This window comes from Typopeltis vanoorti, chromosome 11, assembly GCF_054136105.1.
Source record: "Typopeltis vanoorti isolate ZY-2024b chromosome 11, IOZ_Tvanoo_1.0, whole genome shotgun sequence".
In the NCBI taxonomy this organism is placed as follows: domain Eukaryota; kingdom Metazoa; phylum Arthropoda; class Arachnida; order Uropygi; family Thelyphonidae; genus Typopeltis; species Typopeltis vanoorti.
The window spans coordinates 67,028,379-67,040,945 of NC_143559.1; the positions used below are offsets into that span (position 1 = coordinate 67,028,379).

At 34.3% G+C, this 12,567-nt stretch overlaps 1 protein-coding gene across 2 annotated transcripts in view; it reads left to right on the forward strand.

Annotated features, from left to right (window-relative positions):
* LOC150101691 (sprouty-related, EVH1 domain-containing protein 2-like) overlaps positions 1-12,567 on the forward strand; it is a 446,794-nt gene that overhangs the window by 40,960 nt on the left and 393,267 nt on the right. Inside the window, exon 1 of one of the 2 annotated variants that reach the window (XM_090400340.1) lies at positions 11,643-11,763. The exons of the other annotated variant lie outside the window; for it this stretch is intronic. Within the exon in view, the coding sequence (XP_090256466.1) occupies positions 11,702-11,763 (62 nt within the window). The 5' untranslated portion in view covers positions 11,643-11,701. Of the gene's footprint in view, positions 1-11,642; positions 11,764-12,567 lie in introns of those variants that run through there. 2 annotated transcript variants of the gene reach the window in all.

A 12,567-nucleotide genomic window follows, 5' to 3' on the forward strand; every position in this document is an offset into this window, starting at 1 on the left:
AACTGGTATACGCTCATTTTTTATTCCTCTTCAAAGAGCATTTCCAAATTTAATAGAAATGAAATGTTTGGCAGTTTTCAATGTATCGAACCACTCTAGGTGTTGACAAGAGAGAGAGAGACTTTTGTAAAATTCCTGTTGATAAACTGAATGTTGAAAAATAAACAAGGAAGTCAATGAGAATATCTGAAATCAAATACGCAGACCGTTTAATCATCTAGAGGGTCTTTTAGCGAACAACTGTTACCTAAGTATCTCAGAAAAGTACTTGCGCTAAATAATAAAAAATAACTGATTAAGTTAAAGAAAAAAGATGCGTAAAGTACTGCAACCATTCCTTTGTTTATGGTATTAAGTTCTTTCTGTGTACAAATGGAGGTAGTAGCTTCGGTAACAACTATCAGAAGGAAGCACCTTTGTACCGCGTTTTACCCTTAGCAACAAACGTCATACGACAGTTTGATGCCGCCATTTTGTTGATGATCGCAGACTGTAAAGAACGTTAACGGAAGCTGGCGGCACAGCAGCCAGAGATAAAACTATCGTAATACGAAATACATCAGGGGAAAAAAATGCTAACGCGTTCGTACTGCTAATAGAAATACTGAATAAATAAGTTTTGAGCATAAACACTTCTACATCAGTAACTTTCAATAATAAATCATCATAAAAACGCTTATTGTTCTACGGGAATATCGTTCATGAAATCTATCTCTGGGATAAGAAACAAAGTACATTGATTAAAGAAAAGAATTCAATTGTTTAAGCAGATTTATGTGATTTATGTTCATTTGTTTCCACTAGAAATCTGTTTATTTAATATCCGAAATATAAAAATAAAAAAATACATTATTTTAGACATATAAACTGAGATTTTATTTATTCGAATTTTATAAATAACAAAGATTTCATTTAACCCAATGTAATATTCACTAGAAAGTGTATAATAATATATATATGATGCTCTACGCAGTCAGTTAAATTAAATATATTTACACACACAACGTATCATTATAAAATATTTACATAAACGTAATTATATAGACAGTTAAATATCGCCAGCATACAGAGATTAAATAGGGAGTCTTTAATAATGCTATTAATATAAAACATACAATTAAGAGTGACTATCTGCAATCTGTGTTTTAGATTGCTGATTTAGATTTTTTAGATTTAAGATTTTTAGAATGCCACTTTTTTTAATAGTTCAAAATTGCATATTTACCATTATTTTTCTGCTGTCCTCTGTAATGGTTAGTATATGATAATAATAAACTAACTATTGGGGGGGGGGCAATAAGAAACCAACTGTCGGTGAATATACAATTTTGAACTATTAAAAAAGAGCATTTTAATAAGAAAAGATTTGCATTTATTTGCTCAGAAATAATAATGGAGTTACTTCATTAATACACTTGATTGATAGACGTTTTATTTCTTAAAAAAAATCAACAACAGAACAGCGTTCAGCATTAATAAATACCAAAGCAATAATTATACGAGCACTCACTAGTGACATTTCATTAAATATTATGTGAATTGTACCCTGTAAATATGTTTACTCTGCATGGCAAACGTGCATGACAGAACAGCTTGTTCTAAAAACTTATCTAAACCAGTTTTTGACCAAATTCTTTATCTGTTTGGGTGATTATTTCGGTTAATCTGCATTATATAATGCAAGTTTTATTTTCCTTTCGAATTATTAACTAAAATACAAAAAAAGATATTAAAAAAGCACAAAGTTAAACTGGATTTTCTTTTGCATTTCGTGAATATATAATCTATATAATAATATCCATATAATGTCTAAAGTGAGTACTAAATCTATACTATTTTTCAATTTATTATTTTTGGAGACAATCCTATGACTAAGCTCATCTTTGATCAACCATTATTACATCATTAACTAAAAATATTTCTTAGGTTCATCTGAATGAATATAAGTACGCGATCTTAAAGAAAAAAACTCGACTAGGAAGACGTTTTTTAATTTAAACGATTTTTAACAGCGGTTCTTTGGTAGTAATAAGGTTAATATTACAATTTATCGATTGGTCTTTTTCTTAAAGCCTGACTTTGTTTCAAGTTTCTCTAAACCATGTCATATTTATCTGCCATTAATATTTGAATGGCTTGCAAGATTTTAACTGTTAGTCTTATTTAGTTGAACCACATAGAAATCATTGTAATACACTTTTATACTAGAACTCCATTAGAAGAAGAACTCAACTGAGAACTCCGTTTACATTTTAATAAAACATTTTATGTTTATTGAAGAATTATTACACGATTATTGTAGAATGAAAAGTAAAAAAAAAGTTAGAATTTTATTATGGATTGTTTTACGCCATCTGAATTCATTATCTGATAATATCATGGATAATCCAATCAAGCTGATTTTAATGAAACAATAACTTTGAATTTGCTATTATTTTAATAGATTTTTTTAATGTTAAGTAATTTCCATTGCTTCCCATTCATTTCACTCTCTTTTATACTTTACATGAATAATTCTCTCTCTCTCTCTCTCTTATATTCATAAAATGGTTCTTTATCTGAATCTGAATCAATTAACGTATCCTCCTTTCTTGATATTTCATCGCTTTTAGATTGAGCGTGTTAATGATCAGAGTTTTCAACTCATTAATGTGATGCGGTTGTAGGATTGTTTCTTAAATGCAGCAAACGGCATCTGGAGAAGCTTTTCTACAGCTGTATTTAATAAGTGATGTTATGCAAGAAAGAAAATGCAGTCTCTTAATAGTTATTAGTCATCTTTAAGAAGCTGTGTCTTAGCACAAAAATATTACAAGTCATAATTTTATGGATGCACTTTATAATTTCAGTATTTAAACCATGTATGATGCGGTTTCATTGTATTTTTGGCCACTGCAACTAACGCTATGAGGTTAGTAGGTGATGTCTGATAATTGTGTGTAATCGGTGGGTTTTTCTTGCGAGATGAAAAACGATTCTTCAGGAGAAATGCCCTTGAGACCGTCTAACTTACTTTACGTTGAAATCAACTTATGAAATTTCGTAGCGTCTTAAACTAGATTCAGACTAGGCTTTTCCGGTCAAAGAGCAAATGTCATGTGGTCTTTGAAATTCAGTACGGAATGATATGACCGATTTATATCATTTGATGAATATCATATTTTGTGACACTTGGATAGGAAAGGTGATCGGAGATGAGAGCAGTAGAGTAAAAGAGTAAAAGAGTAAAAGTAGAGTAAAAGGGGGGGGGGAGAGAGAGAGAATGAGGAAGGAATCAATTGGAAGCTAGACTTGCAATGATTGCCCATTAGGGATAATATAATTATGGTTATGATGAACTTTCGGAGAAAGAAGTTAATCATAACCATAATTATGATTAACTTCATAATTATGAAGTTATGGTCAACTATTGGATTTTATAAAAACCATTTCACTTTTTGATTACTTTCTCTGCACTACTTCGCTATTCTTTCTCTTTTCCACTCTTCGAAATACCCGTGGATAGGTTATTTCACTCGCATTCGATTATCTGGTTCTTTAACACTTTTGACATTTGTTTCCCTCTCTCTCACTTTAAGCACATCTAACTGTTTCTGTCGTTCTCTCTCTTTCTTTTCTGAAACTTTGGGAAGTTTGAGAAAAGAAAGATACTATCTGTCCCTCTCTCACACATATAAACACCTTCACTCATCTTTCTTTCTTTCTTTCTTTCTTTCTCCCTCCCACTCTCTCTTTCTTTCCATGTCTCCTTTCAATGAATACATTGCTCTCTTTCTATCTGTTTCTCGCATTATAAATAAGCCATTTCTTTCTCTCTCAGTCTATTTTTGTGTCTCTTTCTTGCTTCTTCTCCTCTCTCCTGAATTCATGGACACGTTTTTTTCTTTTCTCTCTCTCTCTCTCTTGCTTTATGAAAGGAAATCATCTCTCTCTCTCTTTCTCTCTCTCCTTCCCTTCTATTCTTACCTTTATAGATAGTTCATTATCTGTATATACATATATCTCTCTTTCTCTGGTCCTTACAATCTCGCTCACTTAACGTTTTATTTTCCATACTTCCGCTCTTCCATCCTCATTTTTTCTCTGTTTTGAGGCATCTTATCTCTCTCTCTCTCTCCCTCTCCTTCTTGCATTATGGATAGATGATTATATTATCCTCTCTCTTTTCCTGTCTTTTAATGTATAAATCATTCTTGCTAGCTTATTCTCGCACACACACACACACACACACACACACACACACACACACTCTCTCTCTCTCTCTCTCTCTCTCGCTATCTCCCCCCCCTTCCGGCTTAATGGATGTTCATTTTTCTCACTATCTCACTCCATCTTTATGGATATTCATTTCACTTTTTTCTCTCTCTCTCTCCACACACATGCACAAAGCACTATGGAAAGTTTATTATTTCTCTCTCGCTCCTTATTTCTTAACGAATATTCATTTTCTGTCTTTCTTTCCCTCCAGCTTATGAATTACTCATTCTCTCTCTCCTTCTTCTTCTTCTTCTTGCCTTTATGGATAGGCCGTTCTTTCTAACTTTTTAAGCTCTGTTATTTTCTAACTCTCTCTCTCTCTCTCTCTCTCTCTCTCTCACGATTTCACTTTCCCTCATTCTCTGGGCATCTATCTTCGTCTTGCTCTTCTTTCTCCACTGTTTAAATCATCTTCTCGCTCTATGGACATTTCGTTACTTCTCTTTTTTTCTCTGTTTCTCTTTCACCACTCACTCACTCTCCTCCCCTCCCTCTTTCACTCCAAACATGGTGGTTGTCGTTTTTTTATTCCCCTCTTCAAATATATTTCTTTATATATATTTTTATATTTAATTATTTCTGAATATCTTTATGCTCTTCTATTTGAATATCTTCTCTCTCTCCCTCTTTCTCTCCAAGTGAATGTTTTTGGCCTTTTGTCTCATTTTCAACGAAGCATGGTATAAATAAGCGACAACGTAGCAATAGATAATGATAAACACTGCTAGAATTCTTGTCATAATGTGGAATAACATGGACTAATCATTGTTACACAAGATTGTACCATAAAATGTGCATGCATTCAAACTCAAGTGGCAATAACGTATATGGAAGATCAGTATTCGTTGATATTGTGATAATGATGTATTCAGATTTGTTCAAGATACTAAATATATACTGAATGTCTAATAAAAAGTAACTACTGGCTAATGGCAAGTAAGATAAAAATGAGCATCTACTGAAAATAAAGGAAAAAAGTTCACAAAAGTTTTGAAAAGAAAAAGAATCAAAGACAAATAAATCTCGAATGCGATTTCTAAGTTCAAACATGCATATATTAAAAGTAAATAAAAAAGTTTCAAAATAAGAACCAGCTTAGAGAAGGAGTGGAAAAATCAGTACAAAACGTGGACTGACTTGGTCAATAAAACATAATATGAAGTTGCATATAACGATAGAATAATAAGATATCAGTGGTGCATACAAAACTTTACAGACACAGGGAATGAAAGGAAAAAATTATACGGATCAAAAGGAGCTCTTTTGTAGCAAGCTATGTGTTATGTAAAAGTAGCTGAAAAGTCATCCGAAGATTTTGTGAAGAATTTAGAAAATAAATATGATGAAGGTATCAAGATGTTTTAGAGGCTACTAAAAACTTGGAATTGGGAAAAAAGTATCAGAAATGGTATATCAGATATCGTAATGGTTAATGGTGATATGGAAACCGAAGATATATTTTTATGAATGTTTGGACTAATTATTTTGAAACATTATTAAAAGAGTCAAAAAAGTGATAGAACACGGATAAAAATATCCAGGATGAGTAGAGTAATGAGTATAGTTTAATAATTAAGGTAGAAAAAGCTAAAAGAATATTGAAATGTGGAACTCCATCTACAGCAGATGAGATTCGTCTTGAAATGCTCATATGTGGAGGTATAACATTTTTATAGTGGCTTAATTGTAGTTAGCATCGTAAAAAAGTGAAATTTCCGATGACTAATTTATAAAAAAAATTAAATAAAATTGAATGTGAGAATTATAAAGGAATTTTCTTAATGAGCGTGCCATGAAAGAATAAAGAAAAATAGACGAGAAATAACTATGGGAAGTTTAAGTTAAGGGATATTAAATCCCATATTCTTTCATAGCCGAATAAGAAACTCAAAGAGTTTCATGCCGAATATAGTAAATATATAAAGTTCGGCGAGTCCATACAACTGACCCTTTAGGGAGTGCAACACTGAAGCAACTCATGGTAAGGGTGGAGCAAGCTCCGATCACTATCTTGATATTTCCCCATAATGTGAAACCCAGCTCCTAGGAGCTGTATTACTGTTCCACATTATGAGTGAGAGAAGAAACCGGTCACTACCCAGACCGGTTTCAACCTTTATTGAGGTCTCATCAGTGAGTAGGTAGACCTAGAAATACCAAGTTTGTAGCAAACAGAACTTATATATACCCTACTATGAGAATTGCCAAGAAGGTGTCCTAATAAATTATTAATTATATGAAGAGCCAAAGGTATTTGCTAGCTTATTCTCGCACACACACTCTCTCTCTCTCGCTTGGACTCGCCGAACTTTATATATTTACTATATTCGACATGAAACTCTTCGAGTTTCTTATTCGGCTATGAAACAATATGGGATGTAATATCCCTTAACTTAAATAAGTTTATGTCGCCGAATTGAAGCCTTTGGCTCTGCATATAATTAATAATTTATTAGGACACCTTCTTGGCAATTCTCATAGTAGGGTATATGTAAGTTCTATTTGCTACAAACTTAGTATTTTTAGGTCTACCTACTCACTGTTGGACGCTAGAGATATATATATGAGAGGCTCTGCTTGGGATAGGTTTTCGCCTGTCTCTGAGTAGGGCCACCGCTGAGATTATGGCTCTGCTTGGTGGTGGGGTGAGCCTGCCACTGGGTAGAGCCAACGCTGAGAAGTTCTTCTCGGTGACGGAGTGAGTCTGTCACTGAGTGGAACAACGCTGAGTTGGACGGTCTTTCGGCCACTATTGAGTGGTCTAGGGATCGTCTTAATTTTGAGAGAGGTCTTTACTTAAATACACCTCAATAAAGATTGAAACGGGTCTGGGTAGTGACCTTCTCTAACTCATAATGTAGAACAGTAATACAGCTCCTAGGAGCTGGGTTTCACATTATGGGGAAATATCAAGAATAGTGATCGGAGCTTGCTCCACCCTTACCATGAGTTGCCTCAGTGTTGCACTCCCTAAAGGGTCAGTTGTAACACTATCCAGGTATTTGCTTACGCTTGGACTCGCCGAACTTTATATATTTACTATATTCGGCATGAAACTCTTTGAGTTTCTTATTCGGCTATGAAACAATATGGGATGTAATATCCCTTAACTTAAATAAGTTTATGTCGCCGAATTGAAGCCTTTGGCACTTCATATAATTAATAACTATGTGAATATAATAATAATAATCGGTATTTAGGATTCATTGATTTAGATAATTCATTCAATTAAGTGTCCAGGTGAAAGTGTTCAAAACATTCGGAAAAATAGACAGCTGTATGTAGGAATAAGCTTACCCATCATCTCCAGTGAGAAATGATGAATGCAGATGGTTTGATTTTAAATCAGATTACATGTTATCTCTAATGTTATGATTTATATGCATTACATAGTTAAGAAAAAAGAAGTTCAAGTAACTATACAACTTACATATGCTCATACATCTTTAAATATCAAGAACAAGTGTTTTCTAATATCTTCGTTTCGATAATGGGTTTACTCATATAATTTTGTCAAAATTCTCATATATACTGGGTCTCCAGTACTTGATAAATATTTTATTTCTAACTCAATTCTCAGATCTTTACTTAAAATAGTCATGACTTGTAGGTTTTAAAACTTTAATTTTAGCTGACTAGTCTCTTGTTCCATATAAAATATTTAACTGCCTTACTCATTTTATTATGTATTTAGAGATTTAATTCGCTATGGCCACTAAAATTATAGATTACGAATAATGGAGATAGCGCACAGTTCCATCTTACATTCTATTTAAAAATCATCTTCGTATTTTTGTTTCGATACTTTTCAATTCCATCTTCCGATTTGCATTTTTTTACTCGTTTGTATAAGCTGCGTCACTCTGTATAATGCTCCCCTTATGCATATTTGGCTCAATATCCATATTCTTTATCGTTTTGTTTTTTACTTCATCTATTTTTCTTAGTACAAGTATAGCAAATCATTTCCGAAACACGTAGGATGCATGCTGTTATACATACAGAAATATGACCTCCACTATACACGCATTCTTCATTTATGCCAGTAATGTTATTATGATGAAATAAACAATGACAAATCTAAAAGTCTTTCCTAATTTTTTTTTATTTTATTATTTGATATAGGATTTTGTTACGAACAGGACAGAAAACACAAATGAAAATGCATCTTTCAACTATTTTTCCATCACCTCAGAACTTGAGGGTCCGTCAGTTTTAAATTTCTTTCCCTTAGAATATAATCAGCTCACGAAACCCTGCTGCCATATTGTTGTAATGCAGACGATTGTGGATAAACTAAATGGTTGTGTACAGAATGTGAAGATCATCTGGAAATGTTTAATGATTTTCACATATCCATATGAAGTTTTGTCTGAATTGGGTGATGTTCACCAGTGACCAGTCCTTATGGAATATCGTATCATCCATAATTTATCTATCGAACCACCAATTTATTTGTGTTTTGGTGTTTTCTATCTAATACAATCCGTAATTCTCGTCTTTTTGTCCCATTTGAGTCGCTTGCTTAAAAACATTCGTAAGCGACAGTCGTCAGGAATATCAGTAATGCATTCCTATCTTGCATCTTCCTAATTATGAGAAATATGCCCGAACTTTTATGCTGACGTTTAGAAGTGTCGTAAACACACACGCACATACACGTACACACAAACAGAACACACACACACACACACACACACGGAACGCGTGAGCGTTTCGGCAGCGCTTCCTTGAAACGTGCATTTTCTCCCTGCTCTTAACCATTGCGGTGAGTGCTTCGTCATACTGAATAAATCTGGTTAGTAAAATTTTCTCCGTGCTTTAAAAACTGATTCAAACTTTTCTTAGCAAAGTAACCGACATATTCGTTCTTTATTAATCTCTGATCATGTATTAACAAAAACAGAAATATTATGAAACAGTAAACGATAACCGATGGGTGGAGTTAACCCATAACGTTACTTATCTGAATGGCATTTATTTCAATCATATATACGGTTGTCGGTCATTGTTTTAAATAAAAAAAAAAACTTTGCTAACTTTTCCCCACGTATTAGTCACCGTAGCCAACTTAACACCACTTTGCACTTGGTGTATACGTACATGTTAATGTGTGTTAATGATACGAATCTCGTTGAGATCTTTGTAACTTTGACAGTTATTAGGAGATTTGTACCATAGTCAAGCTCAGTAGATGTAATAGAAAATTCGATATAACAATTAATGTTTATGATTATCTTACAGAGGTCATGACTATTTCTCTGCACGATAATCTTTCCTACAATATAAATATAGTATTTTTCATTTAATTTCCTTTATTAGAATATTTCAAAACAGAATAGAATTCCAAGGACTACTCAGAAAGATAAAATACGAATTTAGCGAATTTCATAGCGATGTTAATAAGGTGAATTGTGCATACAATTTGGAATAGAGTTTTTAGAAATTCTTAGTGTATTTTTATGAATTTAATGTAAATGATAACTGAATTAAGGCATCCGTCAGAACTAATTGTAATATTCATTTGGTTCTTGTGCAGAAAAAAAGTCACATATCTTACGTATATTCTAGCAAATGCAATTGAACACACAACTGCTGTTCATTGGTGGCATTTGCCAGTAAAACAATTTTCAGAACCATAGTTTTCAAGCATTTGAATAGCTGCCTGTTCATGGGAATTTGTCCGAAAAACAGCTGATTCTGCAAGCGCAATTTTTTCCTAGAATTTGTCATAAAATGTATTTGTATCAGAAGGAGATAATTACTAATGATAATGAATAATATAACTTAACTTTAAGGATTAATAGTTAAAATCCAAAAAATTATTCTCTCTGAAATATTAATGGATGTTTATCTTTATATGTTTGTATAAAGAAGCGGAGAGAATCTTAACACCGCTTAGAATTCACAGTATTATGTGCATTGAGTGCAATGTGAGCCAAATATCTGATCCACTTGAACGATAGCGATACTTTCGTTTATCGTGTAAAAAAAAAATTAAACCTTTAACGACATGTTCTCTCATCGGAAGGATGGCTTACTGACGTGATCGTCTCGTTGTTCTTCGATTTAGAGTCCGGACTTTTAGAATGAAAACGAAGAAGGATCCCGACAAAAAGTCAAAAAAAAAAAAAAAAAGAACTCCGAAGTAACTCTCGAGACAACCCCTAGTTCCTATTAGTGCCACCAAGTATGACGTAGGCATGAGAGAAACGACTTTGCAGAGGCGTAACATGTGCGTACACCCTTGTGCGCGCGCGGTTGCCAACGATGTAGAGCGCTCTCTTTCTGTGACCTCTAGTTGATGTAAGTTTTTCGCGTCGTTGCACAAGTGTGATAAACATAACGTATCCTGAGCCGCTGATTCGTGTCCGTATCCAAACAGTAGTTCGCTCGGGTTAATTTTTGTGTGAAACAGGGAAGAGCGGAGAAGGGTAGTCCGCCATTTTGTTGTAGGCGGCAGAACATTGCATTTCGTTAAGTGCGAGTGTGTGTGCGTGTGGTGTGTGCGTGTGTGCCGTGATGTGAAGTTGGTACAACGTTTCAACTAAGTAAGGACACTCAGCAAAGTGATTGGAGGGGAGTGCAAACCTTTCGTTCCCCCCCCGCCGCTTTTCCTCGTCGTTTTCTCGGTGCTTCAGGTGCAAAGAATACCATCACTACTAGATCACACGGTCACCATAGTAACGTCCTCTTTCGATTAATACACTTGTTTAATGTTGGTACCTTACAAGGCTCACTGTCAGTGTAGCGGCAGGCTTAACGGTATCGTTACGGAAGTGTGGGCAAGTTCAGCGAATCAGTCTTCTTTTGATCTTAAGACAATGCAGCAGATTGCCAACTAGGGAATTTTTACCTGAACTCTGTAATCGATAACTTATGATGTGAATATCATTTGGTGGGTTTATTTACGGCTGACTTCGGTTAGTGAACCAAACTTTCGGACGACATTTTTTTTTATATAGTTGAGAGGACCAAAGCGACTCTCTATGTCCAAACTGCCGATGGAGAATTTCATTGTGATCATGGGGTTGAGTTCTGTAAGTATTCTGTACCATCACATAATGGACAACGCATTCACACATATTTAGATTCTCCTTCATTTTTTTTATCGCATCTGCAACATTCCATGAGTTGCTGGCATTTTTTATTTGTATCACCACCAGAGAGTCTTAGGCTGACAAATAACCAACTGTTTAAAGAAATGGAAAAATTGTAACGAATCGACAGAACTACTTATTGGTGCGATCTCCTTTGTCTGTTTTATCTTGTCAGGCCAGTGTTTACGGAGACGATAGTCGACCACAAATCCACACTCGAATATCCCTGAAATATCCTCAGGCATCTGATGAACTTACCTTTTTGTCCCATGGTACTCCTGGCTGCTGGCAAACAAGTTAACTTGAAGGACCAATATTTACATCGTCACTTTAGAGACATCAAGATGATTGAGTTCAGCGAGGAATCCGCTGCTGAGTGCACTTCCGACAGTGAAGTGATAGACAGGTAAGTATTCACTATCCCATATCGTAACATGTTGATAGGATTCTTCTCCATGAACAACACGAACTTTCCTTTCCAGGAAACATTGACAAATTGGTGGAAATTATTGCTAACATTCCCAAATTCATATTCTCTCTTTCTGTCTCTCTCTCTTTCTTCTATTGATCTTCCTCTTCACCCTCTCTCCTCTGCGATTAAAGCGATTTTACATGGAGAGAATTAAATGGAGAGTTAACTCCATTTTAACTTTCTGGATACAAAGGTCAGTCTGGAAGATGAAGTTAAACACATTCATTTCTCCGAGTTTCCATCCCTTCAACTTGCATTCAGATACACAGGATGTCATTAATGCATATTCCTGTCTTGCTAGTGGAGTATTAAGTGATCTAAATCATGGTATTCTTACCATGAACCTGCTGATAACCAAACCTGAATAGATAATTTATTATTTGAGAGATGAATGATTACATACACAGCTAATGAAAACTATAAATATTTGAACGATGCTGAAGAAGAAGAAGATAATCAGGGTGACGAAAGTCTAGAACTGAATTAGAGGAGACAACTAATCAAGCAACATTTTAATTCCCTAAAGATTAATAAAGTGGTTAAATGAATTCATTGTTGAATTCATTTATCCATTCCAATTAGGTAAGATCAACGAATTTAAAGGTAAAACTAACGTTTTAATATGCTTTTAAGTATATTTATTAAGATAACACTTCAAAAATCAGCATCGTCTATAACGTATTTAAGAGCTCCATAAGAGCAATCGGATGGATGACCCGACATGCATCCTTCGGCTTG